The following is a 16,263-nucleotide window of genomic DNA, read 5'->3' on the forward strand; positions in this document are numbered from 1 at the left end:
CTGTCAAGACACTTGTCAAGAAAAATCAAGAACCAAATTCATACTATGTCAAGACTTTTTTTACAATTATTCAAGCTAATTAAGAATGTCGAGTAAAAATTCATGCTAATTCATACAAAAACTGGTCTTTTCAGACTTTTTGACTTTTGTAGTGAAGTGATTGGTCAAACAATTGCAAAAGAAACACAACATTTAGAAGGAAAAAGAGATTTTTATTTTACAGACATTTGAAATTTTAGAAATATATACATGTTTTTTTCTTGCAGAGTATTTAGTTGCATGTTGTATAATGCACTACATTTCCTCTCTAATGTTTTCATTGCCAAATACTATGAGAGCTTGGATTTCTTTCATATTGTCGAAAATACCTATTTTTCTATCTTTATTTCTAATGGGAGATAACTCTTTATAATTTGTTTTTGCTCTTGTGGAAATCCGCATTACATTTTAATTTCCATACTTTGATTTATATGTATTGATACGTTCCACGTTCACATGTTATGCATATAGTAATATTAAAATCATAGTTAAATGAACAGTTTTGTTTAATTATTGACACTGATATTTGACAACTCATTCAATATTCCAGTTTCGCTATTTGAAATAATTAGGTCTTTCCACCTTTCCGTGGAAAGACCTATAGGTTTTGTTCTGATTATTATTTTTTTTTCTTCCGTCTAATTTTTTTCTTGCGTAGTATTGATGTTTCAAAAGATGTCGCTTAGATATTTGGAATATGATTTAAAAATTTACAACCCCTTTTCCATTGAATTAAGTGATATGCATTTCTAAATGGTAAACCATAAGTGATAGAGACCTATGGTCTTTAGATTTGAGGTCCTTGGTCCAAAAAACTAAAAAGTAGGTAAACGTCAAAGGTCAAGGTCATATTCTTAATTTTGAGTTTGGCTTATTTTCATTTATTTTCAAAAACCGTATAAGATAGCGACAAATTATTTAACTAAATTGTTAGTTGCAACATGTCTTAACACTTGAATTTTGATTGCGAAGATACCTAGGCAGTAAATGATTGTTTTCCCCCTTTTATATTTAGAATAATGAGTAAAGTGATATAACTCATTATCCATACATATTACAGACCTATGGTCTTTTGATTTGAGGTCTTTGGTATATGACCTTGAAATAGATGTCAAGGTCAAAAGCAAATTCGACGTTCTAGATTTTGACCTTTGCTCTAAATTCATATTTATACATCATAAAGCCATAGGAATTTAATTTCCTATTTTATTAACTTTTTGGAAATTTTCCACACATTTTTCACTCTTCGTAAGAGTTTTCTCTATTTCCACATTATATTCTGATTAATATCCCATGATATGCATCCCAATCAAACATGTGCAGAATCTTTATATAATGCAGAATTACTTATTTTTTTTTATTTTCCATCATTATTTTCTACATAATTATCCTCACTTAAATATCATGGAATAATTTTTTCATATTTTTCATTGGATCACTTGATTTTACTATATTCATAGTATTCCTTTTCATTTTATGTTTTATTTCCTATGATATATTTCCAAATTGAAAAATATAAGATCCAGAAATTTATAATGATTATTTCCAATTTCACATTCACATGAAAATTATCCTCACGTAAGGAATATATTTGAATATTATACCTTTTTTTTTACTTTATCACTAGATAAGCCTATATCCACTGCAGAAATTCAATATTTTATTTCATTTCCATAATATTTATCCAACAATATTGTATGTACATAGATTTCAAACATTGAAAAATATCATCCAAAAAGAAAATCTTTAACGGGAAATATGCAGAAAAGCACAACATATCCATCTGTAAATTGAAATTGAAAAGACCTAAATAGCTATTTCTTGTTTCACTGACTCCTGGACAATACTATGTAAAAGCGATAAAATTTGAAAGAATCATTAATTATGTAAAAACAGTTTTTCAATTTTCATACATATTAACATGCGGTTTATAAAGTGTTTTATTGATTGAGGATTTTTGATAAAATTTAGATAAATTATCAAATATTGGGATTTAAAAGGATAAAACCAAACATATTTTCTTCCCTATCAATTTCTTAGTCAAATAATCCTAGGTGAAGAAAACAGTCATGAAAAAAGCTGCTGTAAGGTTGGGGTAGGTGAATAAAGACTTTACAGGTAGCATCAAGGTAGACTCAACTCGAACAATACCAACTGGTAAATTTAAAGGTTCCAATTATGTTGTCAAATTTACAAACTGGTTGAACAATAGGTAAAGTTAGACAGTAACACCCATAGTCAAGTCATAGTATTTGAGTACGGCAAATTGTCTGAAATATAGAGAGCATGAGTCTTAATATTAACCGAAAGACTGGTAATGACTTAAAAAATAATTGTTCTGTCTTTTAAAAGTATGTACTCAGTCACGATATGAAGTATTTGCAAAAATGTAACTCATTCCTGTAAATAAGAATCCATTAAGACCTATTGTTAGTGTTTTATTTAACTGTATACAGGTATTCGTGCGGGAATTTCTCGCTACATTGAAGACCTGTTGGTGACCCTCTGCTGTTGTTGTTTTTTATTTGGTCGGGTTGTTGTCTCTTTGACACATTCCCCATTTCCATTCTCAATTTTATTAGGTATTCTTGCCAAGACAATTTTCTAGTGGATTAGATTTTGAAGATACTAATGATGAATTTGAGATGAGACCAGTTGCTGACAGTAATTTGTTTATAATCAGATTTCATTCGACATCGACACCATCAGGCACATGCTCTTGTGTAAGTTTAACTGCACCTTTATATTTTAACTTTCTATGTGTGCCCTCTTATATTTTAATGGGTTGATATCATTTAAAGAAAGTGGGGATGATTTTTTGATATATAGCTTTTCTGAAGTAGCTTATTTATAACGAATATAAAGAAAACAATTGATATATTTGAGATTAGAATTATTTCAAATGTCATTACCGTTCCATCGTTAGCAAACGACAAAAAAAAACAATCGACAAAACACAACAAGAAAAAAAAACTGTACAATACAAACCCATCTAGAAGAAAACATTCAAATCGAGACATATACATCGGCGATATTTGTTATCTATTTTCACAAGGTTTGAAAATGAAAAAAGGAAGGCTTATTGAACTTTTCTCCTTTTTCGTAAAAGTGCGTGTGAATTCTTCTTTTTTTTTTTACAAACTGTTTAAATTGGATTGCTTCACATTTTTCATGTCGGAGCCTTATATAAAAGATTATACGGCCTGGGTTTTTCTCACTGTTGAGAACCGTGTGGTACCTTATAAAAAACAATGCTTCTATGTTATTCTTTACCAAATGTTCTAATGAGAATTAGGAAGTTATGTTGGCAAATACGCAATCGATAAAACGATGTTGTAATTATTAAGAATCACTCCAGTTTGCATTGTCGTTTTTAAAAACCGTGAGACCATTTACTATAATTTTATTTGAAAAAAGGAAAATAACACTCCAGGGGCGATAAAAGGCGAATATATGGGAAAATGCCGGACTAACAAAATGGTTTATCATCAGAATCGGATACATATGTTGGCCTTTCTCTTCCTTAACCGATATCAGTTATCAATTTGGTGATATACGGCGGCCGTCACATAATTCACATGTAGGATCGGTTGGGGTGGATAATTTGGCGGAGTAAATACAGTGTCTTATAAAAAACTGAAAAATGCTTTGACAAATCTTTTTGAAAAAATTATATATTGTTTCCGGTGACTAAATGAAGTTCGAGATGGATTTTCACTATGTTAATTTTTATTGTTGTAAAGTTGTTTACCCTTTCGTAGTAAAAAGTGATATCAATGTTGAAACAAGAAGATGTCGTCTGATCTCGAATATGACAACTCTTCAAACTGAAAAATGTCAACTACGAAAGTATATGTCACCGTAACGACATTCAACAATCAGTTAAACCCATAATGCATAGTAAGCTACAAAGGGCACCTAAATAAAAAAAATGTAAAACACTAAATGACAGCCTAATGTATGTAGACACAAAAAATGAACGAAAAAACAACAGGGACAGGTACATACAAAATGGGATCAGGTTATACCTGTTTGCGGGCTCCATGTTTTCCCCTAACCAACTTGGATAGTGGTGAACTATACATCATATGGACAAATTACAAAATCAGTTGAAAAGGATTTAACTCATCAGATCCATACATAGCACAAACACAAGTAATAAAAACACAGAGTGGACGTGGCAAGATACTCAACAACAACAAAACTTCACTTAATACAAAATAAAGAGTACTTACAGTTACTGGCAAGAAGTTCAAAGACAAAAACAACTAATAAAAAATATGAGGCTCAGATTGACTTTGGGCATTCCATTTCTGAACCCTACAAACATTTTTTTTTCTTTTGGCTCATCCTGTTTTGGGGTTTTAATTTGCAACGATCAATTTCATGCAGGAAAGTCCAATTTGCAAACCATCTGACAGCCTCTTTTTTGTAATCATTTCGTTTTCTTTTATGGATTTAGGATGGATCAAAGTCCCCGGATGTAGTAAAATGCAAGGAATCCTGTCAATGTTTGTGTCATAAACCTATAATATATGATATTTGCTCAAACAGTTATAAAACTGAGTAAGTTCAAACTACATTTATTAATATAATTTACAACGATACATACATTCAATGAAATAAATCACAATCGCCGATTTACACACTGCCCTTCTTTTAACCATATATATTATAAATTATGCAACATAAAAAATAATTCGTGCGTACTTTTATCACTTTAGTAAACAACATTTAGGCCTATTAATGCTTAGGAAAATATTTGTATGTATAGTATTTGTATCAATGCAAGCTTTACTTTATCATTTGTGTACTCGTATAAAACAAAGTATGTGAGTAAATCACGGGTAATATCTGAAAATTGTTCCTATTTTTTTAATTATTGCCGTGACATAATAAAAAAAAAACAATAACAAGTAACACATGTTTTCTCAATGTCAAACAGTGATACATGTAGCATAACTAGAAGGAAAGGGGCATTTTAAATGCACTAGTCAAGGATAAATCAACAAATTGGTCAATAAAACACTACAGTCAAAGATAAATCAACAAATTGGTCAATGAAGCACTACACAAAAAATAAAAAAAAAACAGATTTACAGTCTTAACAATGCAGGAATTGAGGTAGATGCTATAATGCCACTATTATTTCTGATGTCAGCAGTTCAGTTGACAACAATCAAAGGGTGTGCATTGTAATGATTGGAAAGAAATTGAAATTGTCAGTTCGATCAAGTAATATATATATGTTTGCATTGACTAAATAGTTATCAAAGTACCAGGATTATAATTTTGTACGCCAGACGCGCGTTTCGGCTACATAAGACTCATCAGTGACGCTCATATCAAACGTATTTGGATTATAGCTCTTCATCTTTTATATAAGCTTTGGATTTCAAATATTTTGGCCACGAGCATCACTGAAGAGACATATTTTGTCGAAATGCGCATCTGGTGCAACAAAATTGGTACCGTTGATTTTATTAATGAACATGCACTGGAAAAAGTTAAGTTAGTTTAAGCACAAGTATATATGGCTTATCACACTTATTTATCGTACGATCTTTCGCTACCTCTGATAAAAGATTTATATTAGTTAAAATGATACACTTTAAGGTCATAGTCATCTTTTTTTCAAAAGACTTCTTTTCGTAAGTTGCAATAACTTTTGTCCCTAACTTCTAAATTTTTATTTTCAGATCAGCCAGTTCACCATGCAGTGCTAGAATTCCAGATACATCTGGTACAAATGAGCCTGATGATACCGATGGACTAAAAGCATGCTATGTACCAACTTGTTATAAGAAGACGAACAAACAGTAAGATTTGGATTTATGAAACTCCCCAGTTGTCTTTTGTGAAACTCACAAATTACGTAATAGTTCTTTGTTCTATTGTGTCTTTCATTCTGACAATAGAAACAAATCAATAAGAAGGTCAGATAGATTACAGGTAAGGCCAAATTGAATCGAAATTAAACAGAATGAAAAACCAAAAATTCCGATTTAGATATATATATATATATATATATTTAACGCCTTAATTGTGTTTTGTCAAGATCCCACATTACATTATGCAGTTCTATTATCAATCAACACTGAATGTCATTTTATATTTCAGTCTAGTAGTCGAAGAAAACAATGAGACTACCATTTGAATACGAAGTTAATGAGCATACAAAAAAGGGTCTAGTTATGGTTTATACAAGGTTTAGTGTTTAAAATAATTCTATATCTTATGAATATGATGTTTACCGAAGAAAAAAATCATATTTAATGTCAGCTAGAAAGTGCTGACGTATGGGCTGGATGTAACCTCGTCGATTTTCCTTCTTAAAAAAGGATGCATTATTCAAATACTTTAAATGGAAATGTTTTCAGATGCCTTCACAACCTATTATAAGTGGAAAACGGTACAAATAAACTCATCATATATAGCAGGATTGCAAGATTTAAATGCTATTGCAATATTCAACTGTAAGCACTCGGCAGAATGAAATGCAAGAAAAGTCCACTTGCAATAGTTATAACATACTAAGTTGGACTACTTAATTAATTTTGATAACAAAATATCAGTATGTTCATGCCATTACTGCAGTACTGACTGCTGAGTTGTTGATACTTTTCGGAAGAAGGAGTCCGCTGGCAAAAGAATCGACCCAGTGGTAGTGATAAAATTAATGGCACCTAACTTACTGCATCAGATAGGCATTTCGACAAATAATGTCTCTATAGTTGTTCAAGAACCAAAACTCCTTTGAAAATCTAGACATTATAGTATTGTTGAAGAGCTTATAAGATTGAAAAGGGACTCAGAAAAAAAATCAGAGCTTTACTTGAGAAAGAAACATTCTGAAGTTTTCAGAGATTTATAAAATTTTGTATAAACCAAGTTTAATAAAATGCTATCAGGTATGTTTTAATTCTAGTACCATAGTCCCAGTGAAACAGTTTTCGTTCTTACCTTTAATATGGGAAATGATACTTTGAATGTAATTGTTGCTTAATTACTCGACTAGCCTAAAATCTTGACATATTGTATAGTAATTTTCTCTGTTGATAATTGAAGAATATATATTAACGTGTGTGGAGGGGGAGATGAGTGCATGTGCTGTTAACTGTGTCCTTTTCAACATCAGCTCAATGACTTTCACCATTTCTGTTCAGTGATATTGTCTACAGATGGACCATAATTAGAACGAAAAAAATCGCAAACTATTCTTATAGCGTATTCCTAATATGTTCATATCGTACAATGATAACATATGTATTTTGTAAATTGTTGAGGTAGCCCACAGTTGTTCACCTCTTAGTCATGCGGTCTCTGGTTTACAGTTTTCTCATCCCGCAATTTTTCCATACCTCTTTTTTATATGTATATTTGAAGGAGAATCTCGTAAAAATATCGACGTTTAATTTTAGAGACTGTTATAGCGAAGCTGAGTGCACTTGGTGCGAGTATACAGATATAGGACAACAAATTGCTACGCCCTGTTGTAGGCTGAAAGAAGATTGTTATTTTGGTAAAACAAAACCTGACAAAAGGGATACGTGTGGTAAGTGTTATATCTGACTTTGAAGACAACTATGTCTTTAATGTGTTCCCAATATTTAAACGATACAAAAACAGTTACTGTATTAGGTGATACATATGTCAAACATAACGGAGACAATCATTTGAATGATTTCAATACATTTTTTGTGTTACATTTGGCGTTTTCAAAAGAAAAATTTCAAATATCGATTAATGAACTATTTGCGATTATGATATTTCAGTCAATCTAGCCTTGAAGCAATAGGCTCTGAACTATCGTGAGACAAAAAGTTTTAACTCTAGAACGGGGCTTTCATAGAAGGTATTTAATCAATATGATAATTAAGGATGTATTAAAAATACCTTGGCCGGTCTCACAATGTTTAATAATTATCACCGATTCTTCAAAACTGTCAAAAGCGCACTACATAGGAAAAAAACGTAACAGTTCTTTGCTATCACTGTGTTTCTCGGCAATATTACATTAGATGCAATGATAAAACCGATCGCTTACATGTCCCTAAATAGAGTAAATAAAGGCAACAGTTGTATACCGCTGTTCAAAACTCATAAAATCTATGGACAAAAAAACAAAATCGGGGTAACAAACTAAAACTGAGGGAACCGCATTAAATATTAGAGGAGAACAACGACACAACATTAAAATGTAACACACACAGCAACGGACTAAGCATTAGACAACATCCGATAAAAATAACCAATATAACATCAAAACTAAATACATGAATTTGGGATAGAAAAGTACCGTGACACGTCTTATAGTAATGTGAATTCACAATCAAAAACCAAAGCCATGTTAACGACGGGGTGGTTACAAAAGGAAACAAAAACCAATAGGTCAACTATATTTGGTAAATTAATTGATTGTTATTTGGATTATGAATTGATTGTCATGTGTATATAAAATTGAGAATGGAAATGGAGAATGTGTCAAAAAGACAATAACCCGACCAAAGAGCATGAACCAGATGAAGGCAACCATTGGGTCTTCTATACACCAAAAAAATATCATTTGACAATAATCTCATTTTCATGGTTCATTGGTCCTATTTTAGTTTTTATTAGTTTTTAGTTTCTCTAATTAAGTTTGTTTCTCAAATACTGTAAACCATATGTCAACTATATTGTAAATAGATGTAGGAAGATGTGGTATGAGTGTAAATGAGACAACTCTCCGTCCAAATCACAATTTACAAAACTAAACCATTATAGGTTAAGGTACCGTCTTCAGCATATTTAGTCCTTAGTTAATTCATGTATCATTGTCATTTTGCTTGGTTTCTTTTGTAACCTATTCTGACATCTGACTCGGATTTGACTTTGTTTTTACTACATTGCCTAGAGGTATGGGGGAGGGTTGAAATCTATAAAAAAAACATGTTTAACCACGCCACATGTTTAATTAACAACGCCACATGTTTGCGCCTGTCCCAAGTCAGGAGTCTCTGGCCTTTTTTAGGCTTGCATGATTTTCAGTTTTAGTTTCTTTTATATATTATTGGAGTTTAGTATGACGTCTATTATTCTGAACTAGTAAATTTTTTTGTTTAGGGGCCAGGTGAGGCACGCCTCCGGGTGCCGGATTTTCTAGCTACATTGCATTTCCATTCTCGATTTTATTAGTGTATGGAATTATTCCAAGGTTAAAATGCATTTTCAGTGTGATGTTTCTATCCTTTACCTCATTTTTTGGATCTCATTAAGGTTATGCTATAGTTTATATTCAGCACTATCAACATCAAATCAATGATAAGAAAGGACGGCGAGACATTGCAGCGTATGCACTCTTGTTATTATTAGTTGTATGTTTTGTTATAACTGCAAAAAGAAGATTTCTTTTTATTGCATATTTTGCAGAATATCTTTATTTGTAAGAAAAATTATTTTGCTGAAAACCTAAATTTGTTAATTTTTCAGAGGCGACACCAAACCAATCAAAGGGCATTGATTCAAATGAAATAATAGGGATAGTAATTGGATCAGTGGTTGCTGTAATAATACTAGGTCTTGTTGTGTTTGGTGCGGTAAAGTATTTCAAAATGTTTGATAGAACAAATGAGATTGATCCATATATAGATGCTATTGGTGATTATGAACTTCCTCAGAAAACAGAGAAACAAGAAAGTTCTGGTTCCGAACTCAAGGGCAAGGATAATCAAAACTTTTACGATAGTTCACATTAAAGAAATTGGTCATTGAAGTTTGCAATTATTATATCCGATAGGATGTGTATCTCCTAATCTGAAACCTATTGATACTGTTATGTATAGACCTATATTGTTAAATTTAAATGTGCTATTATTTCAAATGATTGATGTCAGGTATTTTTATTACTAAATAGTTTATATGAATGGAAACAGAATTACTACAATTAATTATCTTGAATCGCAATATCTTCGCACTGATATTATAAGCTACAAAGTGTGTAATAATACAATACAAATGGGGTCTTTAAATTTAATAAGGGTAAAAGCGACGCTCAAACCCCATATGGAATTTACTCCCCCATATATAATTCGTATTGGGACACTAGTACACTTGGTAACGAATTTATCTTACCGGCTACTTTAACATGTGCTATCTAGACTAATGGACTATCGAAGTGAAAAAGTCTCCAATATAAAGAGCGAACTTCCATTGATCTATACAAAAAATAGTGCTCATAACAATAAATGTTTACTTTAAATTTGTTTTCTGTATTTATTTCATCAATTACTTCACCTGTTTAACGGGCATAACATTTCCATTTTTTTTATTTAAAGGGACTTAACTTCACTAATACCTCTATATTGAAATAAACCAATCATACTAACCACATATTAAATATACACGGTCTCCAGGCAATCGTATTCAATCAATCATATTTCTAGAAATGTATAATCGGCAAAAAAAAAATTGAACAAGATAAAGATATGAAAACTAAATCTACAATAACTGAATAAGTAAATAACCTTTTGTACTCGAATTTATTCTATTCTGAGTTAGAGATTATAGATGAAGGAAGATGTGGAATGAGTGTCAATGAGAAAACCCTTCACCCAAGTAAAAGTAAACCATTATGCTCAATGTCCTCAATGCTCTTCAAGTTCGTACTTTATTTGGCCTTTTAACCATTTTTTTATTCGAACGTCACTGATGAGTTTTTTGTAGACGAAGCGCACGTCTGGCGGCGTAAATCTTAGTATCTATGATGATAAAATTGAGAAAAGAAATGGGGAATGTGTCAGAACGACAACAACCCGACAATAGAACAAATAAACAGCCGAAGGCCACCAATGGGTCTTCAATGTAGCGAGAAACTCGGTCTTCAGCTGGCCCATTAACTGTATGTATACTAGTTTATTTATATAGGTCATAGAACGGTCTTCAACACAGAGCCTTGGCTAACAAAGAACAGCAAGTTATAAAGGGCCTCACAAATGACTAGTGTAAAGCAATTCAAACAGGAAAACCAACGGTGTAACCTTTATAAAAAGAAAAAGAAAAAGAAATATTTAAGAACCACATCAACAAACGATTACCGTTGAACACCAGGTTCCTGATTTAGGACAGGTGCAAAATGCAACGGTTTTATTCGTTTAAATTGGTACCAACCGTCACCCTTTCAGGATTTTTAAATGTGATGTTTATTTCAAGATTATTAAAAAAATACTTTGGATCACATTCTAATCAATGAATACTTCCAATTTTGACACCAGTAATTGACAAAAGATACAATTGCACATATTCAGGGTGAATATGATTGCTACTTTGTAAATTCATTTTCAGAATATATGTATATAACATGCATGTAATATATACTTTTTTTTTATATTGTTCATCCATTTATTGTTTAGATTCAGTTCAATCTATGTGGTGTTGTTTTTTTAGAGTTTAATTTCATTTCTTTTTTTCTCTCTTTAAATCGCATTATGCAACCACAACATTCATATTGTTGAAGACAATACTATTATTTACACATTGTGTCATTGCCTTTATACCGTAATATATCGGGGCAATAAAATTCATATCGGGTTAAGACTATTGGACACTGTGTCATTATCCTTTTTTTCTTATCACACCACTTATTTGTCCTTTTTACCATGATAAATATCCGTAGGACAGTTGCACGCAGTTTACCGAATTTATCCTGATTTTTTTAAGACATACCTTTATCAATAAACATAGGGAAGCAACCCCAAAACAATGTTTTTTTTATTAAGTCAATGGTATAAGGGAGATAGTTAGAAGTGATTGTTAAAAACTGCGCTGAAATTTATTAGAACACTATCAGCCAATCGAATTTCAAGAAATTATTCTAAATCAGGTTTTAGATATATTACTCAGGATTCAGCCTTTGACAACTTCAATGAATTGCGAGTATTTGAAACACAAAACCTAAAAAAAATTGAATAGAAGAGGTAGGATACTTGCAACAGGTCACATACGAATTCATGATATTTTTAGAAATCAAGCTTTATCTTGCGAAATTATCAGTGCTGCAAGATAAAGATGCTCTTATATGCACAAAAAATAATAAACAAGCGAAGTAATCTCAATATAAATAACTGGCGATTATTCAAAAAACAAAATAAATATCAATACCCAATTTTCAAAAACTTGTACTATTGTTTTATATGACTCACTATACCAAGGATTAGAGCTAAAAATAAAGAATAAGTTGTCAAAATTAACTGTTTTAAAAAATTGATTGTTGAAAGCACCTATTTACTGACAATGTAATATGCCCGGTTTTTATGGCTAATTTTGCAAAACTAAATTTTTCAGCCTAAAAAAAAGAACAAAGAATTCAAAAGATGTCTACTCATGAGATGAACAGCATATGAGTAGATATGATCCATGTTTGACATTTCACAGTTTACATTCCCATTATTTTGATTTATTTTCAAGAAAATGAATTATGCGAGTAGATAATTAAATGAATTGCTGTAGCTTGTATTTCTAATGTTATGAGTTTTAATAATATATATGATGTTTTAAATGATTTTGAATTTCGAGTTTCGATTTGCTTAGATGTTTAAAACATTTATTCAAGGACATTTTCAAATTGCAATTTAGAAAGTCCTATGGCATTACAACCTTCAAAGTTGATTTATTGATCATACGAACGTATTGGTATATATGAAAATCGTTGTTTTTCTTTAAGGTCATGTTAATACTGAAGAAAAGAAAATCAATATTTGAATTTTGTACTTTGTGTCGGTATGTTTTCATAATCCTTTATTCGTACTACAGAAAATATAACAAACATATTAATTTACTTACTGAGTATCAGGTTGTCCGCAAGTTGATAGTGTAGATATCAAGCTTTGTGTCGATTGAGCACAAGAAACAATCAGAAAACGTTTTATATTTGGTCGAACAACTACTGTTTTACAATATTATTAATATGCAGACAATCAGATAATCAAATTGATGGGGTTGTATTTGCGTATTTGTGCATGATAGAAACAATTAGGACTATAAATAAAAGCCGCGTTCTATTCTACATAAGAAAATGCCTGTACAAAGATAGTAATATGACCCTTATGGTCCATTTGGTTGCAATGTTCCAGCTTTTAATTCCGTCATTGTAGTCTGTTTGCTTTATTCACATAGTGTTGTCATTAAAAAAATGGAATTTCATGCAACTGTCATACAAGCGAGATATTTACATTAATTGGCTATGAAACCTGGTTTATTCCATCACTTTCTACATAAGAAAATGTCTGTACCAAGACATGATTATGACAGTTATTATCAACTCGATTGATGTGTTTGAGTTTTTTATTTTGCCGTATATGTCTGGGGTTTTTTTTTGTTCATACATCGTGTCAACATAATTGAATTTAATGCAATTGTAATACAATTGAGAGGTTAGCTAACTATTTAACTATTTAACTAGGTTTTATTCACCATTTTTTACATTAAAAAAGGTCTGTACCAAGTCTGGAAAATTGACAGGTGTTATGCTTTCGTTTGCTGTCTTTTAGTTTTTATATTGCCATGTTTGTTAGTTTTATTCACACATCTCTTGTAATATATTGGAATTTTATGTTCACTGTCATATAATTAACTAATCATAGATACCAGGATTTAAACTTTGTATTTGCGCAAGACACGCGTTTCGTCTACAAATGACTCATCAGTGACGCTCAAATAAACAAAAGTTAAAAAGGACAAATAAAGTTCGAAGTGGAAGAGCATTGAGGACCAAAAACTATTAACGTACAGCTAAGGTAATCTATTCCTGAGGTGTACAAGCCTAATAAGTATATTCAAAATTTCAAATCTTGCCAATTAAGTCTGTTTCTTTTTTTTAACCTATTGTTGTCAATATAATGGAAGTTTATGCGACTGGCATACAAGTAAAAGGATAAGCTAGCTACAAATCAGTTCTGATACACCAACTTTTACATTCAAAATGCCTATACCAAGTCCGGAGTATGACAGTTGTTATCCATTCGTTTGGTGTGTGTTTTGTGAGATTTAAATTTGACATTTGGTCCGAGACCACAATTATCTCGTAGTGCATTTCTTTTAGAAGATAAATGAAAATTAAAAAAATCCCACTTTCGCTTTCTCAATGAAATTTTTACAGTGTGTTGTACTACTTTTGGGATAAATTATATCAAAATTATAGAAAACTTCATCGACTCTAACTCAAAATATGGACAATTTTATGTTTAGGGCGTCTTGAAATCTTTTGACAGCTTCCGAAGTGCTAATTTTCAACCTTTTTCAGCTGGCCCAAATCACTACTTTCCTTTAAAATTCTGAACCCAAATTTTTTTACTGTGTAATTTCACCCCCCCCTCCTTCTTGCAATTTGAGGCATTAAACATGGAGAAATAAATTTGAAAGGGGTAAAAACATTAATGGCAAGAAACCCACTGTCAACACTAGGGACTATATTTGTGAACAATGAAAATCGGACAATTGTGGTCTCGGACCTAATTTTGATAAAGGATTTTTTTGTTTTGAATTTTCCTCGTCGTTTGGTATTTTTCTTTTTATATGCAGACTAATGTGATTTATTGTTCGAGAAACTATAAAATTATATACATAAAGAATATAACATGCACTTGTCTGCATTAGCATACGCCATACATGATTTATTGATCGTTATAATCTAAATATACTGAAGGTTTTCGGTATGATGAGGTTTATATTACCTTACTTCCTTATTTTGTACGGAACACATTAACGTAGATTCTTCTTTTATATCCTTCCATAAAGGAAATAATAATGGTAAAATAAATAGAATAAAAAAGTAAGTACCGTTCATTTAGGTCAAGCATATTGCTTGACCTTGAATAAGTGTTTTGTCATTTGCTTCTACGCATTTCATTATGAATTAAAGGACATGCGGGTTTATACAAATATGAAAGAAATTGATTAGCACAAAGTCAAAAGGTGTTGAATACCATATCACATAAAAGTTACAGTTACACAAAGCAAGTTTACATCGTTTAATCTGAAGATAATCCATCATACTATCTGAAACTCGGAAATCGGTGAGTGTCCTTTACAGTATATTTCCTGCATAATGTATAAGCATTACAAGAATTCTCCGTCTTGTACATTAACTCCCTACACTGACTTTCTGTTTGATAGATACAATAGGATTTAGATCTCCAACCGCTATTCAAACAATTGTTTTTCTATCATGTTTTCGTGCTTATACAATCGAAGTTGCAATTGTGTACAACATAATACAATGTGTGTTACCTAAACATAAGCTGTTTGATGACCGGTCATTGGATGTGTACAAACTTCATAACAAACTGATACATACTTAGAATTTTTGAAATACTAAGGCTTTTCTATCTCAGGAATGGATCACATTAGCTGTATTTGGCAACACTTTTAGGAATATTTGGTCCTAAATGCTCTTCAATTTTGTACTTTATTTGAACTTTTAAACCTTTTTTGATTCGAGCTTCACTGATGAGTTTTTTGTAGACGAAACGCGCATCTGACTTAAATATAAAATTTTTAATCCTGGTATCTATGATGAGTTTATATACAAAGTTTAAATGCGGTAAAAGAAACCTCTAAGTTCTGCTTCCTGTATTTAAAAAAAAACAATTTCAAACCATAAATTGACGAATAAAAAATCATTCTAAAAATACCATTGAATTTCTAAATTTACCCTACTTGTCACCAAACTACTTTGTAAACAACTCTAATTAACCACTTGAATACGATATCAAATCACTGAAACAAATAACCAAATGATATCAATAAGGCAACGTAGATTTTTCAAAAATTAACAAGTTTCAAAACAGTATGCCACATAAATTAATGTGTTTATCTAGTTGCGTCGAAGCTTTTTCTGGATCTTTCAAGCTCTTAATCACATTTATTGTTCTCTTGTTAGACAGCATTACCATGAATAGATGGGTTAAAAGGCAAGTTTATATTTATTTCTTGTACGTGGAATTTTAAACTTTTTATTTGTAATAAAATATTGTTCACGTTTTGACGTATTTATGATAGCTTTATAAATGGTCCTGGTATCTTTTATGAGTTTATTTATAGTGCAGTACAACTTTTTTGTGTTTGTAAATATTTGGATTATTTAAACAAAATCCAGTATAAACCCATAGTAGCATTTAGTAGTTGTATTATTATGTTCACCTCCTTCCAAGTTTTTCGGTATGTTGAATATTAACTTTCAAGAATCAT

General features: G+C 31.2%; 1 protein-coding gene across 6 annotated transcripts in view; it reads left to right on the forward strand.

Moving 5' to 3' along the window:
• Positions 1–11,084, forward strand: part of LOC139527010 (VWFA and cache domain-containing protein 1-like) — a 63,421-nt gene extending 52,337 nt beyond the window's left edge. For 5 of the 6 annotated variants that reach the window (XM_071322268.1, XM_071322251.1, XM_071322285.1 and 2 more), the window contains exons 21-25: positions 2,622–2,762; positions 4,502–4,605; positions 5,739–5,858; positions 7,461–7,594; positions 9,511–11,084. In XM_071322268.1, the coding sequence (XP_071178369.1) occupies positions 2,622–2,762; positions 4,502–4,605; positions 5,739–5,858; positions 7,461–7,594; positions 9,511–9,776 (765 nt within the window). In that variant the 3' untranslated portion in view covers positions 9,777–11,084. Of the gene's footprint in view, positions 1–2,621; positions 2,763–4,501; positions 4,606–5,738; positions 5,859–7,460; positions 7,595–7,814; positions 7,884–9,510 lie in introns of those variants that run through there. The other variant, XM_071322292.1, reaches the window with a different exon arrangement.
• The last annotated feature ends 5,179 nt before the right edge of the window (positions 11,085–16,263 follow it).

Source organism: Mytilus edulis, chromosome 1 (assembly GCF_963676685.1).
Source record: "Mytilus edulis chromosome 1, xbMytEdul2.2, whole genome shotgun sequence".
Lineage (NCBI taxonomy): Eukaryota > Metazoa > Mollusca > Bivalvia > Mytilida > Mytilidae > Mytilus > Mytilus edulis.